Here is a 25,449-nt window from a genome sequence, read left to right as displayed (position 1 = left end):
CTGTGCCTGCTGCTCCGCCGGGGGGAGCCGCCAGCCCCAGCTAGCCCTCGCCACCAGCCCGCTCTGCCTGAGCCCCTGCTGGGGAGGAGGGACGGCGAGCCCGGCACTTGCTCCCAGCCCAGCAGGAGACGAACTGGAAGGAAGCTCCCCGCCCGAGCCACGGGGACAGACTCCGTTCCCCGTGGGGAGCTGGCTCCTAGGTCGCGCCGGACTCAGTGGGAACCAGCGGGGCCGGGCCGCACCCGGCCCCCTCCCCCCAGACCGAGCCCCTCCAAGGGGGGGGCGCAGCATGGCCACAGCGTGGCTGGAGGAGCCGGGGGGGGGGGGGGGCGCAGCGCGGGTGGGGGAGCCAGGGGGGGGGGGGGGGCGCGGAGCAGCCAGAGGAGGAGCCAAGGGAGGGGCGTGGCCAGAGGAGGAGCCAAGGGTGGCGCCTTTTTTATGTTTGCTCCCTCTGCACTTAGGACCTGGCTACGCCACTGGCTCTGATGTTAAAACAGTAGTCCAGCAAAATTGAATCTAGGCTCTCCTCTCTGACACTGGGTCCCAGCCCCCTATTGTCAACAGCAGCAAGCAGAGTGAATCCTAGCAGGGGGCTCAGAAATAATTATTTTAATTAAACACCCAATTATCAGCACTCACAGGCCACCCATGAGGAGACGCGCTTGACACTCTCTGACCTTTCAGATCACTGCATGGTGTAGCTTGTCATTGAAAGGCTTCCCTCCAATGCTGCTTGGCAAGAGCAGGGGATATCCCTGCTGCCCAGAAGGACGATCTGGTCCTTCTCTCTGATTTCATAGTGACAGATTCACTGGCACTATTGCAAGTATGCTGCTGGATCTGTACTGTATAGAACAGCTGTTTCATTATGGTGTGCACAGCCCCCCTCCCTACCCTGGGATCAAATTAAAAGCTTTGGGGACATTCAGTTGAACAGAAAGAATGACTGAAGTGTGAGCAGTGCTTGGATCAAAGTGATACTGAGCTAATTATATGAGAAAGGTTCTCAACAAAGCAGGAAGTTCAGTTTATCTAATGGAGAGAGAAGAAAGGGGATTTATTCCTTTTGCTTTATCTGGTGATACAGATATAAACATCTCTTCCTTGCTTCATTGCCCCCTGCAAAACAATGAAATACATGAGATTCATAGAGCATTTCAGAGCCTTTAGACAGAGAAAATATTAAAGGGCTGAGGCTAAAAAGTGTGGTGTATTGAAAGTGTGTTAAAATGATAGTCTATCATTTTAAATTCTCAGTGGTTTACCTTACCGGTGCTGCTTGCTGGCGAGGGTATTCTGTCGGGAAGCGTGCAGTAGTAGTCAGTCTGCAAAGATCCAGCCTACAGCAAGGTGAGATGACTTGCAGAAGGTGAGGTCACTGCTTAAATTGTAGAAAGGGAGGTTTAGGTTGGACATTAGGAAAAACTTCCTGTCAGGGTGTTTAAGCACTGGAATAAATTGCCTAGGGAGGTTGCGGAATCTCCATCATTGGAGGTTTTTAAGAGCATGTTAGACAAACACCTGTCAGGGATGGTCTAGATAATACTTAGTCCTGCCTTGAGTGCAGGCGACTGGACTAGAAGACTTCTCAAGGTCCTTTCCAGTCCTAAATTTCTATGATTCCATCAGATTGATTTGTCGCAGGCAATTTTTTTATTGTATTTTGTTGAGGGTGGTGTGTAGGCTGATAGTTCCCAATTTTAAGTTTGAATTAAGTAATTACTTTTTTTCTCTCAGTTGTTTGCAAAACCATCTTTGAAGCTGGGAACGCACGCTTTTTTGCTGATCGGATTTGTCCATCTTCCTCTGACACACACTACAAATCCCCTTGCAACCCACATTTACAATGCCACTAATGCTCTCTGTGGTTTACATCTTTTAAAAAAGAAACCCAAAGTCAGAAGTTTTCATCAATTCATTTTGTTTCTGATACTGACAGGCTGTGCATATGTTGTTAACATCTGTGTAACTTGTGTTTTTTCTCAAAGTCTCAGAGTGAGAACATGGACGTAGAGGCTGTGGCTGCATTTCTGAAAGGCCTGGATGGCTTTTGGACTGTCAATATCATTCACAGCTCTATAAACTAAAGACCAAACTCCACAGTGTAGCCATGCTTATCCATGGGAAAGCTGGAAAGTTATTTCTCCTATAGGGCATGACAGCTGGAAAGGTGCATTATGAAGAGTGTTCATCTTCCTCTGAGGTATCAGGTATTGGTCACTACTAGAGGCAGGATTCCAGAGTAGATGGATCTATGTGTCTAATCCAGTATGGCAGACGGTAGGGTACCATACTAGACGTACCTGTGGACCTGATCTTATATAGCAAGGGGCAGAATACCAGCTTAGGCCTTTGAGTCTGATACATTGTGCCAGAGCTGGATACAGGACTGGATGGACCTATGGATCTGATCTGATATGGGTAAGGCATGGGATACCTGAATGGATAGCTCTATGATGTTCATTCAGATCCTATGTCCTTACTAATGCCATTCACTTAATGTGTTGAACTCCTGCCCATCCAGAAATTAATTTCTCTTTCTTGTACTTGAGAAAAATATTACCTTCTTGCTATTGTAGAAAGATACATACACAAGTACATCTCATAAATTGCCAAGACCCAAATCTTAAAACTGGCATTTATAATGTGGACAGAACAATAGTAGAAACAGGAAATGAGCCGAGGTCATTTCAGTATCATACATCTAGACTTGGAAGAATTAGATTTTTTTTTTATAATTTTGATGGATAATATTGATTTTTAAGCATTTTTTTTCAATTTGTATCAATTTAAATCTTCAGTTGTGCAAAATTATGGGATTTCAGCTTTTTTTATTGTTATTGATTTACATTTTCACAGTTGTAGGAAAGTTGGGGGAATCAGAAATGGTTTAATGACAGTAGATATTGAGATTTAAAAGGTTAAAGCTTTATAACTGTTAAAAATTGTCAGCATCATGTGTCAAAATACACAATGTAAATATCCTTAAATCGAATTCTAATAAGTTCTCAGGCAGCATTTTTCTTACTTTGCCTATTTGTAAATTTCAGTTATTATCTATGGAAATATTTTTGCAGCGGTTTGTGTGTGTGTGTGCAGTGAAATTGACATTCACTGATAAAAGTTGAATTCTTCCAAGCCTACATACATTCTATGATGTTCCTTGAGCCTCATGCAGATGAATGGCATGGTGGAATTGTCCCTGTGATCTTGTGTGCACGCATGCATGGAAAGTGTATGTGTGTGCATGTATATGTTTAAAAAGTGGGCAATACATGTGTTTGTGTGTGTGTGCATGCACATGAACACGTGTGTGCTTAGGCATTGGAATCAAAGGGTTACCTGGGGAGATGATTGTATTGATGCTGATGCCTTTGCTAACTAGAAGCATAGATAGATAGATAGATAGATCTCTTTTCTTTCTGTCCAGACAGCCAAAACACCCATCCAGCTTTCATCATCTCCCATCTTCCCTACTGTGGCCTCCCTAACACCCATATCACCATACAAAATGCAACTGTTAAGATCATCTTCTGGGTTTTGACCAAGTCCCTTTGAATCTCCTCACTGGCTCCCTCGGTTTCATGGCATCAAATTTAACCTTCTTGTCTTCACCTTCAAGGCCTTTCAGAACTCTACTCTCTAAATGTATCAGCTCTTGTCTCTTCTTGTATTACTCTTCCTCCATTCCAGCATGTTATCAGCTTCTCACACACATCTCTGTGCCTTCTTCCTGGCTGCCCTCTATGCCCAGAACATCCTTCCTGAATTGATCCTCTTTCAAATCTTTCAAAACCCATCTCTGCTGTGATGCCTGTAAGAAGTTAGCTAATTAGTAATGGCTTGAGGGACTAGGGTGACCAGACAGCAAGTGTGAAAAATCAGGATAGGGGGTGGGGGGTAATAGGAGCCTATATAAGAAAAAGACCCAAAAATCGGGACTATCCCTATACAATCGGGGCATCTGGTCACCCTATGAGGGACAGATGGGGATAACTGGCATTTACCTTATATATTTAAAATTATCAAGAGAAAAAATAACAAATGTCTATATGTATATTACAAATTGTGTATATTTGATCATACCTCCCTTCGTATGATACTTGTCTTCTTAGATTGTAAGTTCTTCAGGGCAGACACACTGTCTTCATGGGATTCCAATCCTGATTGGAGTCTCTGGGTGCCATTGTAATATAAATATTCAGCTGTGTTGGAACAATTTTTATAGTGAGGGTGCTGAGAGCCATTGAACCAAACTGTAAACTCTGTATATAATGGAAACCACTTTGAGCCAGGGGCTGCGGCTAGGGTGACCAGATGTCCCATTTTTATAGGGACAGTCCTGATATTTGGGGCTTTTTCTTATATAGGCTCCTATTACCCCCTCATCCCTGTCCTGATTTTTCACACTTGCTGTCTGGTCACCCTAGTTGCGGCAGCACCCCTCAGCACTCCTAGTTCCAGCACCTATGTAAGTATTAGTTTTAAGCAGTAATAATAGCAGTAACTTTTCAGCCATCAGATGGCAGCATTGCACAATTTTGCAAATCTAGAGCAGAGAGGTCAATAGCACTCAGATACACCCATATATGGTCTATTTATCGGACAACCTGTTTTTCCAGCTCTTTCAAATAAATGTGACTCAAGCCAAACAGCTTCCCAACTGCTCAAATCCCTTCAAGAGCAGCTATGAAAAATTCTGTAGAGCTTTAAGTGTTTCTCAGTCCTCCTGAGCTGTTTGCATATCATGATCAACAGTAACAGCACGGGTAATTGGGGACACAAAGCTCCTTATTTAGAAATGAGTTGAGGGAGTTGTTCTGAGACATCTCAAGTGCCCTTGAAAGTCCAGTTCCCTTCTCCTGTGATATGTATCCATACTCCGTGGTACAAGATCAACATTCACTTTCAGTGAGAGACCAGTGCAGATATTCTTACTTATGCAAAGAATCAATTACAGAATTTACATGGGAATGAGTTTGGGGCTGACTCTAACTTTGGGCATCCTTATTGATTCTCAAGTATGTGGATTAGTCCAGAATGTGATCAGTGTTGATTAAGATCAGTTTTATTTTCATTGCAGGGAGAGATGGGACTAAAGCAAAACTCAGATCCAAATATCCTGAAGCACAAGGAAGTTTGGATTTGAACTTTGCAGTTCAGAATCATTGCTAACTGCAAGCTTTATCCCTTACTTGGACTTCTTCGTCCCTTTTGGTTTCCTGCTTTGCAGCCACCTTATAGGTAACAAGTGGAGACCAAATGAAATTAGGCAAGTCTCAGAGTTATCACATAGTCACAGCCAAGACTTAGGGCTTGTTGACAGAGAGTTCTTCTACCACTATACCTAAAGCCATTTAGAAACCAATATAGTTAAAACAGTACAACCCCAAGTGTGGTTGCAGATATATAAGGGGAATAGGCTGTACTGGTATAAGCAGCTTTATACTGGTATAATTGCATTCACACTAGGGGTTGTACCGCTTTAACCATATCAGTATAAAGTCACAGTCCTAATCAAAGTAGTTAAATCGGTACATAAACTGTGTGTAGACCAGGCCTTAAATTAGGCTCCTCATCATTCATAAGCATGTGGTTAGCAACCCCACCAGCTGAGCTGAAAGGGAGCTTCTGTGGCTGATCCAGTTAGCAAGAGACATGCCAAGTTGGCATCTAATGGATGCTGCTTTTATAATTTGGCTGCATTTCTTTAGGTACTTTCTGAACAGAGCTGGAGGCCTAAATCTTCTCCCAAATTTAGTCTTGCATGGTGGAGCCCATCCTGACAGTGAGTAATAATGAGTCACAAGGAATTCTCAGTTTCATGCTCTTGCAAAAGAACAATGCAGAGAATGGATCGAGAGGACAAAGAAGGAAAGAACATTTAAAAAGGCAGAAAGAAACAGCAGATCCAGAATATATCTGGCTGACACAAAGCAGCTGCTTAAAGAATTCCCAGCAGAAATTTGCAAGGCATCTCCAAGACTTAGTGCTACACAATTTACAATCCAAAAAGACTCGTAGCTGAACCAAGGTTAGGAGGTAAATCAGATCATGTCAGACCTACCAAAGAAGGATGATAAAACAGAACTTGTGTATGCACAAAAGCAGAGGAGAGCTCCACTCCATTCTTAATTCACCCCTATTGTGCTTCTGGGCCTGAGATACTGCAGCAGGCATCTCAGAATAGCAGGAAGACCTTAGGTGCCACATGTTACTCTGAATTTATTTTTTTATACAATGAAGTCAAGCACTTAACATTAATGTTTCAAAGGTTTTCGGATTTGATTTGGGATCTGATAAGTTGTCAGCAGAGCTTGGATACCATCCACTTTGGGCCATACTCAGAGCTGATGTAAAAGGTGATGTGAATTACAGGTCATGTGTGTACTGGTCAGCAAGATGGTGTACATGGGTGTAACTGACACACTGAAGATCAAGAAGGGGGTATGGAGCAGGAAAAGTGACTAAGGGGATGGGTACAAGAATCAGATCTATGAATACTGCATTTAAGCACAATGTAACATTACTGCTATTTTCCTCAATGTGACCCCAGAGCATTAATTTATTATTATTTATAAAGCACCTAAGTCAGGTACCTGCTCCAAAAAGGTTCTAGAGGAGATCCATCCACTTATAAAAAGGTAAGCTGTTGCAACTCCTTTGACTTCAGTGGGAGTGGACCCATTTACACCTGGTCTGACTTTTAGGCCCTTTATATCTTCAAAGTATTCTTCACCTAGGGTCCCCTCAGCCACTTTGCAAAGAGCCAACCAACCAGCAATATTTAGCAGATTGGTTTGTGGGATGGACAAAAAGTAGCTGTGCATGTGCAGCCAAATTTTCAGAAGTGGCCACTGATTTTGGATACCTCTGTTTTTGGGTGCCCAAGTGTTGCCAGCTTTCATGACATTTGGTGTTTTTCTAAAGCCCCAGCACCCAGAGTCACGTGATTAATTGAGGATCTCAGCTTTGTTAAAAAATTGTCTCTATCCTTCATGTCTGTAGAGAAAACTTGAAAATATTAACCTTAGAGGCTCAAAAATCAGATGCCAAACAAAAAATAACTCAAAATTTAGACTTTTAAAAATCTCATAATTTTTAAGCCAAGCTCATGATTTTTCTGTGGCTTGACTCATGATTTTTTAATACTCAGCATGAGCAGTACTGCCAGCTAGAGACATTGTGGGCTCGATTTTCCAGTGCTGAGTGTTGAACACCAATTGAGCAACTCCCACTAACTGCATTGAATGCTGCAACAGATGCTGAAGATCTCTGAAAATCAGGCCCCGGCTGTCACAAGCTGGGCACCAAAAATGGAAGCACCCACAATCAGATGGCCCCCGTCTGAAGGTGACTGAGATTGCTAGCCCAGGGCCCTGGCTCTGCTTTCCCCAAAGCAAGGCTGACTGCCAGAAACAGAGATCTGGGTCTCTGGGGTGGCTTGGGGGGCTCAGCTGCCCTGGAGCAGGGTCTAACCCGCTGCGTGTGCTTTTGCTGCAAAGCCCACGTGCCCCTCCCTGGCCCCATTCCCACCAAGTTGGCCATGTCAAGTGACAGAGGCCCCTAGTGATTTTGAAAGGCCACTGGCCCTTTAAGGATGCGGGGGGAGGACAGGTGAGGAGGACGGGCGGGCATGCGCCCTTTCCTTTTCACCCTTCCGCCTGGATTCCGAATAGGGTTGTGCGCATGTGCACTTGCGGAAGCGGACGCTGCGTGAAGAGCCAAGCTAGTCATTGACTTTGATTTAACTCCTTATACGCATGTGCGCTGGCTCAACGTCCTCGACTGCCCTCTTAGCTTGCACATGCGCGTTTTTTGTGTCCTGTTGAACATGCACAGTAGCTGCCCCGCCCCGTTCCCAGAGTGCCCTGCGCGGTGAAGAAGCGGCGGCCGCAGAGTGGAGGCATTTTGTGTCCGTGATAGCAGCCGCGCGATATACAAGATGGCGGCGGCTGCTGAGTGAAGTATCAGCGGCGGCGGCCGGGATCCGGCGGTGCCAGCTGCGCTCGGATCCCCAGAGCCTCCCGGTGCCACTCCCGTATCTCTGGAGCGGGCAGAGAGTGTAGTGGCGCCCGGCCGGGGAGTAGGGCAGAGCCGCGGAGGAGGACGCCCGCCGCAGGGGCCCGGCCTAAGCTGAGCGGCGGGGACCAGATTCCTCCTCCGCTGCCGCATCCCACTCCTCCTCCCGGGCGGCGCAGAGGCCCCCCAGGCTCCTTGCTCCAGCGTAGGACCCCCGCCTCACTTCCCCTCAGCGCCGGGAGGGCCGCGAGCCGCCCCTCACCATGGCGAGCAGCAGCGGCTCCAAGGCCGAGTTCATCGTCGGGGGTAAATACAAGCTGGTGCGGAAGATCGGGTCGGGCTCGTTCGGGGACATCTATCTGGCCATCAACATCACCAACGGGGAGGTAAGGGCGCCACGTAGCCCCGCAGGGAGCCCCGGGACTCATCCCTTCTGGGAGTCCCCGCTCCGGGGCACGTACCCAGTGACCCTCATCGAGCCGGGGTCCTGTCAGCACAGGGAGCCCAGGCCCCTGCGGTTGGTTTCACCAAGAGATTGGGCGATCAGCGTACCCGCCGGGGTGGTTAGTCCGCTACCAGAGGGAGGCTGGCCCTTCGCAGGAGAAACTTACCTGGTGATAGCACATCGATTCGGGGGAGCTCCACTTACCCTGGGATGGGTGGTAGAGTTAGGAACATCCCCTCTTCTCCCCTCCGCCCCCAAAGGGATATGTCCCTTGCCATCAGCAGCGCAGGGGACCGTCTTCCCCTCCCCCAGTCATCCATCCCTTTCCCCTTTGAGGGGGGGCACACTTCCCTGGCACTCAACATATGGGGAGAAACACAGAAGACCCCCCTACTCTTCAGTTTTCTTCTTTTTCCTGTCTCCATCCCACATTTTTCCGAGCCACGAAGAAACAACTCCTATCTCGATTAGTCGTATGGATCTGAAGACTAAACATCTCTAGTCCTATTTCCCTCCCAGGATGGATATTTATGCACAAATCAGCACCGTGTGGATTTTATTTGCAGAGCCTGCTGCTCCTCCATATTATGGATACTGAGCTAGTGTTGTGAGCTCTAGAAAATTTTCCCATATTCCCAAAATCTACTGCAGCAGAGCTCTGAGTGGGAGTGGAGTGCTGTGGTCCTCCTAAACCCCTGTGCTTGGTGGATGCTCTGATCCCTGTTCCCTCTCACTGCAGGAAGTGGCCGTGAAGTTGGAGTCTCAGAAGGCCAGGCATCCCCAGCTGCTGTACGAGAGCAAACTGTACAAGATTCTGCAAGGCGGAGTTGGCATCCCACACATAAGGTAAGAGTCAAATAGGCTGTGGGACATCAGTATGGACTCCTGTCCAGTGCATCGTGTGATGAGGCTCCATGGTTAGAGAAGGGTTGAGTGTTTTTACTCAGGATTGATTTAGGAGGTGGAATAGTGTGTATACGGTAGAATTAGCAGGATCTCTCCAACCCAGCCTTCCCCATTCCCCCTTACTGCCCTGTAGATTTCAGCCTTTTATGCAGCAATCCCTGAGGAGGGGGAATTCCTGCAGGATTTGTGTTTGGAAGTGTAGGCTGGCTTCCGGGGAGGCAGCATTGGAAATGGCTGCTCTCTTTTGTTGTGTTTTTGTTCCAACATGTCTTCCTTCTCTGCTCAGAAAATGGCGGATGGACGTGACTAACCCTTCCCCCATCTTCTGTTGGGACATGGACATGCTCTGGCATGTACCTCTCTTCCTTCCAGCACATTTGTGTGTCCGGAAGGCTCAGGTCTGCAGAGAACCTCCAGGGGGAATGAAATGGCAGCCCCCTTCTATTGCCCACAACAGATGCGTCACTGAGCCCTCTAGAGATACAGTGCCAAGATTTCCCCCCCCCCCTTCCCTTGTTATGCAGCTTCCTTGTTTCATGCTAATTATGAAAACTTGTTTTAATACATCGGGGAGGCTTAGTCAGAACTATTTTTAAATTTTCTTAGTAGTGAAGCAGACTTGAGAATTGGATTATTGTACTAATACTGGTAGGTCAGCCAGGTGAGCAAGAATAAATCAAAAACTGGTGGGTTCCCCTTACTTCAGTATAGAGATGAACTGAAATTTAACTATCTTTATACAAAAACTTTTTATAAGAGGTGTCACTTTTCAAGAGCCTTCATTAGAAGCTTATCGTATTTAAAATTCTGTGAATTGTGTCTAACATCTGTTTTGTGGTGGGTGTGAAGAAAATCAAAGCTATGTTACTGGAGTCAATGGCTACATAAACATAACTTAGTGGTTTGCAAAGGATAGGGTACTAGCAATAGTTAGGATTGGAAGAATTAGTTTTTTATCGGTAAATCTTGATAAACATCAGTTTCACCATGTACACACAAACCAATGAAAAAATATCTCCATCAATAATAGAAATTTACAAATAGGCAAAGTGAGAAAAATGCTGCTTGAGAGCATAGTTTGATTTAAGGATATTTACGTTGTATATTTTGAGGTGATGTTGACAGTTTGTGCTTTAATGATTTGAAGTTTTAACTTTTTGAATCTCAACATCTGCTGTCTCAAATTACTGTTGTCTGATCCCCCAAAATTCCCCGCAACTGTCAAATTTTAAATTGATAAATATAGAAAATGTTTAAAAATCAATTTTAGCCATCAGTTGTTTAAAAAAAAAAAAATTAAAATTGGACTGACAAGCCTAGCTATAGTACATGCTTTGTACCCCTTCTTTTTCTTGTTTAATGTACATAAAGGATATAACCCCACAGATTTTGTAGGACATTTTGACTGGCCTCTGTTATTGTAGGACATGTTATTTTGTAAATCTTATTGAATACTAATTAGTTTAATGCTTTCCTTCATTTAAAATAAGGACATTTGTGTGTGCCCCCAGTTATGGCATATGTGCAGTAGATATTACTGCTCATAACTATGTTGCCATAGGCTGTGTTGTCCTATATATTTAAACCCTTTTCAGAATCAGTATAGCCTTATGTAAGGGTAGAACAAATATAACTGTATGAAGCAAAAACCCTCTAGCTTTAAGTGTGAAACCAGAGCTGCATAGACTATGCAACTTCAGCATCCTTTTCACAGTTTTAAAAATGAAAGTCTTCCATCGAAGAAATAATTGAAATTGTCTATTGAAATGCCACTACTGAAATATTTCAGAGTAGCAGCCGTGTTAGTCTGTATCCGCAAAAAGAACAGGAGTACTTGTGGCACCTTAGAGGAGACTAGCAAATGTATTTGAGCATCGGTTGCATCTGATGAAGTGGGTTTTAGCCCACGAAAGCTTATGCTCAAATACATTTGTTAGTCTCTAAGGTGCCACAAGTACTCCTGTTCTTACTACTGAAATAGTTGCACATTAAAACGATGCTAACTTGGAAAAATTGCCAAAGCGAACAGGTACTTAATATTTCACGACCAGTCTGAAAAAGCAGGTATTTTTAGGTAAATGTAAATTGTTTTTCACTTAAATAATAACATACCTGTTATGCTACCAACAAGTCCTTAATGTAGTATCGTTTCCATGTAGCAAAAGTGAATTACAGTTCAAAGAGAGGTCCTCAGGCTTAATCAGTAATAAACTTACTTATTACTGTTTTTTCCAAGCTGAGATGCTAAAAGTCAACTTAAATAATATTCTTGTATAAAACTTACCTACTGTTTGAAAATAACTAGATTGATATCACTGAAAGAAAAAATTTTTTAGTATCTTTTTAGTTTTTTCTTTGTGCATTTGACAGTATTTTATATATCCCATTTCACTTTGTGTATTGTCAGCAATTTCCCCTTTATTTTGGATGTTTTTTTCCACACAACATAGGGGAATGAACAACTGTTTTAAAGAATAGGAAATGATGGGTAATACTACAAAAAATTGGTCGGGAGATTTGGCAACTGATATGGTATCTGAAACTACTCGACTCACTCTTTTTTTTAAAACTGACAAGAGTTCAGGTTAAGCAATCCCTTAGATAATCCTGACTGACACAGTCTCGGGTCAATTTCACTTTCAGATTCTCACAGTGCTAGTGCTAACCGGCTGTGTTCTGCAAAATGTTGCCTTTCAGAACATCTACCCTAATTTGAAATCCTTCCACAGCACTTCTGCTGGGTTTAAATCTTGGGTGGGGAGGTGGGGGGTATACTCTACCAAAATTTGAATTGACAGTCTCTAACCACACATTTCTACTTTTGGCTGGCATCTTGCTCGATGATATCTGGTGACAATTGCAGTGAGAGAACCTAAAATAAAGGCTTCTTATTTTGTGTTTTCTACTTTAACATCAGAGAAGGGCAATAACAATTTGTACAATAAAGTTCTTGTCCACAAACATTAAGCATGATGGAATTTGATTCAGGCCAGATACTTGTGTTGCTGTGAATGAAGATGAATAACCTGACTTACGACATGGCGTGTGTCACTAAAACACCCATCAAGGATACGTACATTGTACAAAGAATTAATTTGTTACCTTGATCCTGGTGATGTCCACACATTGTGCATATTGTGCTTGATTTTTCCAGTATGTCTCTTTAGACGCATGTGATCTGGTACTCTTTAACTGCACTCTTTTCTGGAAAATGTTTGACTTTTATATTTAGTTTAGTTTTCAGTTAAATATTCTGACAGTATACCATGTCAGTACTACAACAGAATGTGTGTAAGTGGAGCAGTTCGAATAGAATTGAGTTGTGCTCTGCTGGAGGAAAATATTAAGGCAAATTTAATCCTTTTTTCTTCATAAGTCAGGCAAGCTTTAAAACTGTTATAAAACCTTACAGCTGCACTCTATTAAAGTAGTCATAGCAGGAGGCATTGTGATCCAGTGGGTAGGACACTTGACAGGGAATTGAGAGCTCATTCTTGGCTTTGCCACTGGCTTGTTGTATAACCTTGAAAAAGTCACTCTTCCTGTACTTCAGTTTCCCCATCTGTAAAACCGAGGTAATGCTTTACAAAAGAATTCAAGCTCACGTTCGACAAACTGGGGAAAGTTGAGAGGAGTGCCACAAAACCGATTAAAGTTTCAGAAAACATAACTTATGAGAAAACATTGAAAAAAATGGGGGGTGGTACATCTGGAGAAGAGAAGATTGGGGGGGGGACATAAGTCTTCAAATATGTAGAAGGTTGTTACAAAGAGGAGGGAGATAAATTGTTCTCCTTACCCACTGAGGACAGGGCAAGAAAAGATAAGCTTAAATTGCAGCAAGGGAGATTTAGGTTAGACATTAGGAAAAACTTTCTAACTGTAAGGGTAGTCAAGCACTGGAACAAATTATGTAGGGAGGTTGTGGTATCTCCGGCAGTTGGAGGCTTTTAAGAACAGGTTAGTCAAACGTATCTGGTGGGCAAACTACAGCCTGGGGGCCACATCTGGGCCTTCAGACGTTTTAATCCGGCCCTTGAGCTCCTCCTGGGGAGCGGGATCCGGGGCTTGCCCCACTCCACGCGTGCTGTGGCTCCATGCGGCTCCCAGAAATAGCAGCATGTCCCCCCTCTGCCCCTTACTCATAGGGGCAGGCAGGGGGCTCTGCATGCTGCCTCTGCCCCAAGTGCCGCCCCCACAGTTCCCATTGTCTGGCAATCGTGGCCAATGGGAGCTACAGGGGTGGCGCCTGTGGACAGGGCAGCACGCAGAGCTGCCTGTCCGTGCCTCTGAGTAGGAGCCAGAGGTGGGATGTGCTGCTGCTTCCGGGAGCTGCTTGAGGTAAGCGCCGTCTGGAGCCTGCACCCTGACCCCCTCCAGCACCCCAACCCCCTACCCCAGTGCTGATCCCCCTCCCATCTTCTGAACCCCTTGGTCCTACTGTCCTGCACCCCAGAGCCCACACTGCCAGCCTGAGCCCTCACCCCCCCCCCCCACCTGCACCCCAGCCCCCTGCTCCAGCCTGGAGCCCCCTCCCACATCCTGAACTCCTCATTTTTGGCCCCACCCCAGGGCCCGCACCCCAACCCCCAACTTCGTGAGCATTCGTGGCCCGCCATACAATTTCCATGCCCAGATGTGGCCCTTGGGCCAAAAAGTTTGCCCACCCCTGGTCTAGATAATACTTGGTCCTGCCTCAGTGCAAGGGACTGGATTTGATAACCTATCGAGGTCCCTTCCAGTCCTACATTTCTATGATTCACTGTTGAGACCTGTGTATAAAAACCACTAGATAACACCTTTGTTATGCTGTATCTATACAAGAAATAAAATGGTAAGCCTGAGTTACTAATGTAAAGATTATGTAGGCTAGCTTCTGAAAAACATGTTGGGCCTTCTTAGGCCTGGTCTGCACTAGAAAATTTGGTTAATTTAAGTGTGTCCATTTGGATGAAAAATCACACCCTGGAGCGGCATTGTTAAGCCAACCTATGTGCCTGTGTAGACAGTGCTAGGTTGATGGAAAAATTCTTCTGTTCACCTAGCTACCACCTGGGGAGGTGGACTACCTGTGTTGACAGGAGAACCCTTCCTGTTGCCATAGGTAATGTTACACTGAAGTGCTACACTTAAGTGTAGATATACCCTACACATATCAAAGCAGTAAACACAGAAGTGCAGTTACTAATACTTTTGCAATAAGAGGCAGTCTCTGTTGAATACTCAACTCTCTTGCCCCTTAGATGCAAGCGCAGAAACATGCTTAGATACATCTAGTCATCTTGGTTTTACTGGATCTTCCAGATATGTTGAGATAAATTAGCTAAAAACTGCCTTACATGTGTTCATAATGTATAAAGAAGCAAAAGGGCAAAATCCAATTTTAAAATACATTTTTTGAATGTCACCTCAAAGAGCTGAGAAAGCTGACAGTACATGAATCCTCAGCCTTCACTGTAAACAGGACAGGTTGGAGACTTTGCAATCCTTATGTTTAAGATAAAAAACACAAACAGTCAGATTTGGGCAGGAAAGGTTTTGCTTTATGGTGTAAAAGAAATCTTGAAAAAAGGGCACAGCTATTATTCCATACCCCCACCATGCAGACCCCTTCAAATTATTAAGAATTTGAAAATAGTTCTGAGTACAAGGAACTATATAAATGCACTAGTAGTTAAACAATCTAACGTGTGTTCTTGACATGTACATTTATTGTGCAACATGAATTTCATTTTTGGTTTGACAGAAAGAACTTGAATCAAGGTTACACTTCTTTAACTGATTTTGTGCCCTAAGGCAGCTCTGATGGACTGAATGAAAAGTCCACATTCTTCTGGCAGGTTTATTCTGATGGTTCTAGGGCATTATGTCAGTCCCCTTCTTGTACTGTAATGCATTTTCATCTGTTACTTTCTTGTTTAATTGATCACATTAATTTGGGGTATTTGAGTTTGTACCATTCCTTGGTTCTGGCTGGCTGTATATTTGGCTGGTGGCTTGTTCTGAACTTTATTTCTTGTATTAATTTATTGTAACTTAAATGTCTTTCAAGATGCACCCTCTACATATTTTTAAGTAGGTTTTCTTTGGGTAGAGATTTTTCTTGAGGATTAGTTGTTCAGATGAATTGCCAGGACCTGGCTGTATTTGGAATGGGTGATGTATCTGCTCCTTGGTTACAGCTAATCATGTGTAACATATTAAATGTTGCATTTATTTGAGGGCAGAACTAAGGCTGTGGCTACATAAGGCTTGTGTAGACAAGGTATAATAACACATACACTGATAGGTGATAATTAATGACACTAAAAATATACCATTGGTTCTTTGATGAATTCCAACGCTACTGAAAACGTATGGATTGTGTATATCGTAACTTTCCTTCCACCAGGCTTAATGTTCAAATCTGTTGTATATTGTACAGGTGTTGAGGCATGTTTATGCCAATTTTCATATTCCTTATTGCAGGGGGAGTGGAGAGAGAAGGTTGAAGCTTCTTACAGCTTCCCACCATCTTCTTGGGAAGCAAATTCTAGAAGACTGTTATGATTCTCCTGATATGACCTACAAGGTTTAGAGTAGTCTGCCCTATGTTCTCACTATAGGAGTCTTAATACCCCACTAAGCATATGAAGCTGACTAAAGTGACATTTTAATTTAGTTGTAAGTAGAATCACACCATTTTATGGAGCTATTCAAATTCAACATTTAGCATGGGTCCTTCCTAACTTACAAAATGAGTAAAACCTACTCTAGCATTAAGCCTCAAGAGTGCAATATGTGCAGTTAGATGAGTAGTGATATAAAGGACACTTGAAATTTATTAACTTAAAACAATTCAAATTTATAAATATTATAGCTTATGATAAAGCACCCTTCAAACAGTGTCCTGAAACATCTTTAAAATGTTCAAGGGTCTTTTAGCTTTACTGTTCACTAGTATCTCCCATAATAATGGACTATTCAGGGAAACGGTGAAGCTGAGTTACACACAGTGCTGCAGGAAGCACAAAGTAAATTGAAAAAATAGGTACTTAATAGTAATCCTAGGATTTTGTTAGTAACAATAGATAAATAATTATCAGACTTCTTTTCAAGTGAATGTCCCTTTAAGCAGTGTTTCATACAAGTTAAATATTTTAACTGGTGAGATGCATTCTCAGCTTGGAACTGCTTATTTGAGATCATAAAACAGGTCTTGAAAAACAGACCTGCAGACATGGAGAGGACACAACTAACTTCCATCAGCAGCGCTCTGGTGGGAAAAGTCCAGTTCTTGTGAGTTGCTGGAACCAGGGAAGGTCCTGTCAGTGAATTCTGTTTCATATTTGTAGGTGTGTGAGACTCTCCTGCCACTTCTTTTCCCTTCCAGCAACTGATGCTTTTCTTTTTGTGACAGAGCCTTTTGGCTGACAAGGCAGGTAATCTCTTCTATTGAATAGGGATAGCCTCAATCTTTTCCAGATCTTCTCCTATACTTGGTTCTGTCTGTCTCTGCTCACAGCTTTATCTAGCGGAAGCAGATACCAAGGTAGCCACCAGTTTTGTCCGTTTCAATATATGTGGCATCCTGTATGCAGTAATTAAACTGACCAGTTTTTTGTCGGTTTTTATCCTGCTTGGGAAAGCTGAGCGGCACTAGAGCAATCTAAAGACTTGGGATGAAAGCACTCCATGGGTTCCTCCTTATATTGGAGGATTATCTTTGCAACCAAAAAGGCAGGAAGGCTTAATTTCTATAGAAACATATGTAGAAACAATTTACCAGATGTAGATTTTCTGCCTTAAGCAATTAGTAAAATAGCAAGTCAGTCACTTTGAAGTGCATATGCAGCATAGAGAGTTCTAGTCAATTTAAATTATCAGGCTGCATGCCATTTATGGGAATGAGTAGCACTACCATACTTTATATATTCGAAATAATCTGTCTTAGTTGTACAAAACAGTCACAATATTTTATTTATAGTAACTCTAACTTTCTTATAGAAAGTGTTTAGTTGCTGCTTCTTAATTTAGTACTTGGGTGGCCTAATTTATAACTAACGTTAGTTGCCACAGTGAGTGACATCTGCTAAATATTTCACTTGACTGTACCAGTTATCCCATATTATGTTAATTTCATTTGTATTCCTGACTCTTACTTGGTCAACAATTAACAATTATTTTTCCAGCTTTATGGAAAAGAACATACAAGTCAATATGGAGAAGCTAACACATATGTAAATTGTAAAATACTTAGGCAATTCAGTCTCAAATATCTCATGGTGGCAGGCTCTATTTTTCTTACATATACTCTGTGCATTACATTAGGAGGGGTTGAATTAGCAAGTGTAAAGAATCCAAACTCTTGGTGCATAGGCATACTTGTTTGCCAAGAAATTTTCCTCCATCTTTAATAGTTGAAAGGTGACTGCCATAATGAAACTGTATATTTAAAACAGAAAGATATTAAGGAACCAGTTGATTGGTGCCAGTCAGAATAATTGTAGGCTAGAGCAGTACAGGATACTGACAAAACATAGGGAACCAAGAAAAATAAATGTGTGTAATGTCCCAGGTAGAGGTATGAAATCCATATGCATAAGTTGTGCTGGTCTCAATAAGTTATCACTGATATTTTCAAGTAGTCCATTTCGTTAGATGTAGTCTGAGATAAAACGCATTTCTATTTGAGTAAACGAGAGCTAAAGCTGTAGTGATATGTTTGAACCAATAACAGCTTTGTCTGCATTTCCTCATAGACTCAAATGCACAGGTGTGTTTCCCATGTCTAAGATTGCTACTATGGCTACTTTCTGCTTCAGTTTTATTGTATTTAGTAACATGATGTACTTTGTAACTGTCACTAGAGTGCCTTTTATATTGCTTTGAGATTATTCCTTTGAGTCCTTTTTGCCGGTGTTTGAGTTTTACGTTTGTGCCCCAGTTGAGGGTGGATCTGTATGTTTGAGAACTCTTAGATGGGTATTTATCTGAAGATGTAATGGCTTTTTCTGCTCGAAGTTTTGTGACTGCTGTTTATACTTGCCTAATGATTTGGATTAAGCTCTTACCTTCTGTTTTGTGGAAGAGTGAAAGTGATACAACATGGTCTGAAATCAGTCTAGAATCTCACTGGCTGTTGGGCTAACATAGAAACAAGTGGTTTCATCTACTTCTGCTCCTACACATGGCTTTCTTCCTTCTCCCTCTGTTAAATACTCTAGTGAGTCCTTCCTCATACAAGATTGAATCTACAGTTTACTTTAGGAAGTAACATTTGACCATAAAGTTACCGCTTTGATAATTGAACAAAATTAGTCTTTTGTTAGTAAACTTGCTATTGTTAGTCTAGTTTCTCAAGATCTTCTATATATTAATTTGTCACTGGCCATATTCTTGTAACATGTCTCACTAACATCAAGGTTTTGAAATTGAAAAGTTTCAAAATGTCCATTATAGCTATAGCCCTACCAAATTCTCGGCCATGAAAAACACGTCACTGACTGTGAAATTTGGTCTTTTGTGTGCTTTTACCTTATACTATACAGAATTAATGGGAGAGACCAGCGTTTCTCAAACTCAGGGTCTCGACCCAGAATGGGGTGGTGGTGGTGGGGATGAGGGGGGAGTTGCAAGGTTATTGTAAGGGGGTTGTGGTATTGCCACCCTTACTTCTGTGCTGCCTTCAGGAGCTGGCTTGCCAGAGAGCGGCAGCTGCTAGCCAAGGGCCCAGCTCCTGAAGGCAGTGCAGAAGTAAGGGTGGCAGTACTGTGACACCCCCCCCCCCCATTTCGGGTCAGGACTCCTACAGTTACAACACTGTGAAGTTTTAGATTTTAAATAGCTGAAATAATGAAACTTACGATTTTTAAAATCCCATCACCGTGAAATTGGCCAAAATGGACCATGAATTTGGTAGGGCCCTAGTTATAGCCAACTTAAAAGCAGTTGCTGTTTAGAGGATGATGCCTTGGTGGAACTAAGTACAGTAATTGTGCACCTAGCACTGCGGTATCAACACTTTTATTTGCTTTCCTCAAGGTTAGTCATTTAAAGAAATAAAAACCATGGGTTTGCTGAGTAAACACTAAGGTGAATCATGTGACTTGGCAGAATGCCTGCTTGCCCATCTGGGAGCTGCAAACCAAATCCTTTCTCACACCACAGTATCACATGACTTAATTCCCCAGCATAGTGACACAGACATTGGAACACAGGACGTTACAAACAAGTTTTCCAGCTCTGCCTATGTATGTTACACTGCTTTACTACAGTAAAAATGTGCTAATGCGCATATATGACTGGAAGGTTTGTATATTTTTGCAAGTCTTTGATGCCATGTAAGGTTTTTTTAATTTGAAAGTCTATGTCCTTATCTTAATCAGTACCTTTTGAATAGTTCATTTTAATTAATATGAAATTTTCAGCCCATTGGAAAGCAGGGATGCATACAGTTGTAAATTTAACTGACTACTGCCGCAACGCTGCAGGCCTAAAACTCTCAAGGCTACCTCCATTTCTGATCTCCCAGATTTCTTACACCTATAAACAAAGAGTACTTTACTAACTTGAGTGTGGCCTATATCTAGGCTTGGCAGAATTTGATTTTTCTTTTTTGATTATTTCAACTGATACTTAAAACATGTATTGATATTTTAGATTTTTATCAATTTAAATTTTCAGTTGTGGGAAACTGTGTTTGCGGGACCAGACAATGGGGAGGTCAGACAGTAATTGTTAAATGACAGTAGATGTTGATTCAAAAAGTTAAAGCTTTATAACTGTTAAAAAAGCAAATTGTCAACATCACGTCAAAATATACAATGTAAATATCCTTAAAGCAAACTAAGTTCTCAATCATCATTTTTCTTTCTTTGCCTATCTGTAAATTTTGATTATCATTGATGAACATGTATTTTCATTAGTTTGTGTGTGTGTGTGTGTGTGTGTGGTGAAATCCCATTTATTGACACTTAACGGATTAAAAATCGATCATTCCAAGACTACCTGTAAATCCTTAGCCATGCCCTGAAGTAAGGACTGTTTAGCTCAGAATGCAAGTTATTTCACAATCAAGAAGTATCAAGTTAACTTTTTACGCAATCATGTGTTTGCTAGTAATTTTGCAACCTCTGAGATCTGACAAACACCATAGTATGATGAAAAAATTAACATGTTTGTGGATTAATGAGCAAGGATGGGTGAGCATCTGCTGTGCCAAAAACCAGAACATGCACACCAAATTTTTAGGCCACAGAAAAAATAAATATCTTGTGTGACGCTGAGTAATCTCTTTGAGGACGTTATATAATATGAATTTTTACAAGCTAGGGATCTCAAAGGGCTTGCGTATATTCCATCTTTCTTATTAGTGTGTCTAGTGTGAGTGGCTAATAGTGTCTTAAAACAGTGTATTAACTTCTTGACTTCGTTCATCATAAACTTTTTGCCTTGCCTTACTTCCAACACATCCAAAATGTATTGATGCTTCTTGACAGTAAACCTCAATCTGAGATTTAAACAAAAAATGTAATTTCCTGCACTTCCAGATCCAAGGCAAGATCAACAGTTAATCTCCAATAGATATCTGGAGAATTTGTAATCTGAGATGCTCAAATAGCATCTCATATCTGGCTAGATCTTTAAAGACCCTTAATTCACCCCCAAAACATAAAATTAGGTGTGTATTGTTTAATTCTGCCAGCTGCTGTGGAGCTGGGCCTTTGAGAGAAATCATGTGTAGAGGAGGGGAGAGTTTGTGGCAGGGGTGTCCTAGGTAAGGGCCTCTCAGATTTTTACAAAAAAAAATAATTTTCTCATAACACAAATGGTAATGCTGATTTTACGTCTGTGTAACATTGTCCTTCTACATGCCAGCTAACATCGATTAAATGAATATAGAACTAGAACGTAAACTAGACTACTTGCCAGATCTTTCTACGTTGTAAGTATATTTTCCAAGGGTTTGCTTGTGAGAGCCAAGTTTCTGCATTCCTTACTATTAGTTTCCAATAGTAGCAGCTACCAAACAAACCTTGAATGGACAAGATGTAGCCTAACTTCTTAATCCAGTTTTTTCTGGAAACATTACAGGAAAATGAAGTTGCTGATATGCAGTGTTTAGCAAAGCAAATGCTGAATATTTCAGATCTCCTTTACCAAACCTTTCAAATTAACTGGTTGTGTGAATAGACCAGAATTATTTCTGACATGTAACAATTTAAGAAATTAAAGAGGTGGTGAAATACTATAGCATTTTCCAACATAAATTCCTTTTGGTAAGCTGTTGCAGAGCTAGCTTTGCTTTAGGCCATGGAGACTAAATATTACAAGCCTGTTAAGAACTCTTGATAAATACTGAAATCCTTTATTTTAGAATTGGTTATGAGGACAGGGATTTTTCTGTATTTTAAAAAATCCCCAAACAAAATCTGCCGTAACGGACATAATCCACCCAAAACATAGTTTGTTTTGGTGGGAGGGAGAATACATTGAGATTTTAGCAAAAATCTAAAAATAGACTGATTTTAGTCTGGGTGAATGATGTTCCTAGTCCGCGCCTTGATAACGGTCTATTTAAAAACAAAAAACCTGTGCCTTGTTAGAAAAAATCCTACCTCTTTCAACAGTTCATACACCTCGCTGAGATATACCTGCACAGTTTGGTTGGGATCAGTTACCTTTTTTTTTTTTTTTGATAGCAGAAATAGAGCATATTGCTTCCTTGCTTCGTATAATCCTTAATTTAATTTAAATAAAAAAAATGGCTGAAATTAGCCTTCACTTTCTACATTTGAGGTAAACCTAAACACTTAGTGAAACATGTTTGGGCAGAAGCAGGTGGAGCTATGCTCGTGAATTGTCTATTTGTTCATAGCATGTATGAGGGTTGGATGGAGGGATTGAAATGCTTTTCAAAGCAAGTAGGAAACAACTTCTATGGAAGGTCTGCCCAAACGCTTGATCCCTCTAAATATACACCCCAAAACACACTGACCTCTTATTTCTTACGTTGAATTAAGCAGCTTTTTTTAGTTCTAAACTAATTCATCAGCTCCATTGTTAATGTGCTCATTTCCTGTGTTAAGTTTTAAATCATAGAAATGTAGGGTTGGAAGGGATCTCGAGAGGTCATCTAATACAGTCCTCCTGTGCTGAGTCAGGGCCAAGAACACCTATATCAGGGATTCTCAACCTTTTTTAAATCAGGTCCCACCTTAGCATTGTTTTTCCTGGACTCCTCCCACCCTACCCCCTAAAATTGTTTTTGAATGAGTGACATTGCATCCTGGTGCTTGCCCCTGTACCCCTACATCTACTATAATTACTGAACTATTAGAAGATTTGTCACGCCCCTAAAAGTTGGACACCCTCCCCAGGTTGAGATGATCTGTCCTAGACCACCCCAACTCATTTGTCCAACCCAGGGGTCCCCAATGCGGTGCCCGCGGGCGCCATGGTGTCTAAGTGCGCCCGCGTACTGGCTGGCGGACGAGCATCTGCCGAAATGCCGCCAAGAAGCAGCATCCTCTGGATGACGCTGCTTGTCGGCGGCATTTCGGCGGATGCTCGCCCGCTGCCACGGTCCTCCATGGCTTGTCGTCTGGCGCTCACCAGACGAAAAAGGTTGGGGACCACTGGTCTAACCTATGCTTAAAAACCTACAGTCATGAGATTTGTTTAAAAACACTTGGATTGCAGGATGATGCATATGTTTTCAGTATGCTTTGCTGCTATTTGACATAAAAAGAATGTGGACTCTGAAATCCTGGGTTCTATTCCAGGTTCTGAAGGGAGTATTCTCAAGTGGCTTCAGACCCTTCTGCCCCGACCTCTCCAGCCTGTCTGTGTTTAGTCTCTGCCCCCTTAGCTCCTCATCCCTCTGCATTCCAGTCAAGTTGTTCCTCCTTCTCCTTCTTCTTCCTAGGTGCCAGCAGGGGGTGCATGGGAAACTCAGTTCCCAATGCATGTTGTGACAGTGGCTCTTGCCAGGTAGAAGGAGCAATAGCAGGAAAGTCTGCTCTACCCCTGCAGCATGCCCATTAGAGATAGAATCTTTGGAGAACGTAACTGCCAAACTAGGTGCTGAGACTTTCAGAAACTCCTAACTTGGCCAAATTTCAGTTGCTTATAACTTTACCAAAATTGAACTGTTTGGGTTGAAAATGGTCTTACAATGGACAGTGGTGGGTAACTGTGTCTATTTTAGACTGTGCAGGTAGCAATATCTATAATGCAAACAAAATATAGTACTTTTTGAAAGGGAAACTGGAACCTAAAGCTTTCAGGGGGGCCAGGACCAAAGCCAGAGCCCTACCGCTCTTGGGGCGGGAGGTCAAAGCCTAATCGCTTCAGCCCCAGGCAGGGGGTGTAACCTGAGGCCGGCGCCACACACACACACACCCACCCACCCCTGGAGTCCATCCCTGGGCCCCAGCAAGAGTAATGTCAGTCCTTGGCATCCCCATTAAAACAGGGTCTTGACCCTAGACTAAAGAGCCTCTTGCACAGGGGTCGGCAACCTTTCAGAAGTGGTGTGCCGAGTCTTCATTTATTCACTGTAATTTAAAGTTTCGCGTGTCAGTAATACATTTTAATGTTTTTAGAAGATCTCTTTCTATAAGTCTATAACATATAACTAAACTGTTGTTTGTAAAGTAAATAAGGTTTTTAAAATGTTTAAAAAGCTTCATTTAAAATTAAAATGCAGAGCCCCCGAACCGGTGGCCAGGACCTGGGCAGGGTGAGTGCCACTGAAAATCCGCTCACGTGCCGCCTTCGGCACGTGTGCCATAGGTTGCCTACCCCTGCTCTTGTATGTTCTCCCTGTGTATGTACTTTATGAATGTGATCAATTTGTCTTTTAACCTTCTGTTCCATAAACTATAAATTACACTCCCAACCTCACTGTAAGGCATGTTTTTCTGACATGGAATCATTCTTGTGGCTCCTGTCTAAGTCCTTTTAAAGTGTTGACACCTGCCTGGTGGGGGTCTCGTCAATGCCACATACAGTGGGGATATTGCCTTCTTAATCCTCCTATTCATATTGGCCCTCTTTAGCTGTAGCATCACACTGGTAGACTGTGTTCAGTTGGTTACCTACCACAACCCCTAAAGTCCTCTTCACACTCTGCTTTCCAGGATATAGCCCCCAGCCTGTCAGTGTGGCCTATACTTTGTTCCTAGATGTAGGACAATGCATTTGGCTGTACTGAAACACATGACCTGGATTGATGGAGTCAGTAGTGGTTGAGGACAGAGCAATCTGTGATACCTTACTTTTCTAGAGTCCTCTCCTTAAGTAGGTATTTGCTACAGGTGTTATACAGACATATGGTAGTTGGGGCATAAGTCGGAACTTGATATAGTCTTCTGTTCACCTACCTTTATTTTTGGGATAGTTATTACTAATGCTATGGCAAGGGCCATATTAGTCAGATCCCAGAAAAGTTAATCTTATTTTCTTCACTTTGTATGATCGAAGTCTCCAGTGTCTGACTCTATGTCCATTGAAAGACCTATGTACAGAGTTACAGTAGTCAACTCTGAAGGTCACAAAAGTATGTTTACTGTGGCTAGGTCCATCTTTGATAAGATGAGGTGCAGTCTCTGGCTGGTTAGATGGCAGAAGGTTTTTGTCATGACCATTTTGTCAAGCAGTAATGAGCAAGGAGGACATGTGCTGTAAACTGCTGAATCCTGAGAAGAACCTTTCAAAGCATGTCCTTTTCCTGACTTTCATCCAATCAATTATCTTGATTAGGCATTATTTGGAGAGGTGCTAGTTGAACTGGAGAGAAAGCAGTGGTGGTGGTTGTTCCTTCTTGCCTCTCTTCCCTTCCCCTCTCCCCCCAAAAAGATGTTAAACCTGATGGGAGGGAAGTATTTAAGCTTTGTGGGACTTCACAGTTGAGCACTCTCAATGTAGATGAGCCCACTGCCATACTGAGCATTCCGAAGGGAAGAATTGGAGTTATTTTGAAGTGGTCCCATCAACCCCTATTACATCTGGTAGGATAATAGTATGCATTGGTATGAAATACCATAGACACATTAGTAGGAATACTGTGGATGGGAAGAGATCTTCCCTCA

General features: G+C 42.4%; 1 protein-coding gene across 5 annotated transcripts in view; it reads left to right on the top strand.

Moving 5' to 3' along the window:
• The first annotated feature begins 7,881 nt into the window (after window positions 1-7,881).
• CSNK1A1 (casein kinase 1 alpha 1) overlaps window positions 7,882-25,449 on the top strand; it is a 52,404-nt gene continuing 34,836 nt past the window's right edge. For all 5 annotated transcript variants that reach the window (XM_024203546.2, XM_024203544.2, XM_024203547.3 and 2 more), the window contains exons 1-2: window positions 7,882-8,408; window positions 9,207-9,313. In XM_024203546.2, coding sequence (XP_024059314.1) covers window positions 8,286-8,408; window positions 9,207-9,313 — 230 coding nt within the window. In that variant the 5' untranslated portion in view covers window positions 7,882-8,285. The remainder of the gene's footprint in view (window positions 8,409-9,206; window positions 9,314-25,449) is intronic.

This window comes from Terrapene carolina, unplaced genomic scaffold, assembly GCF_002925995.2.
Source record: "Terrapene carolina triunguis isolate 2854851 unplaced genomic scaffold, T_m_triunguis-2.0 Scaffold395, whole genome shotgun sequence".
Lineage (NCBI taxonomy): Eukaryota > Metazoa > Chordata > Testudines > Emydidae > Terrapene > Terrapene triunguis.
This window is presented reverse-complemented; position numbering and strand designations above follow the sequence as displayed.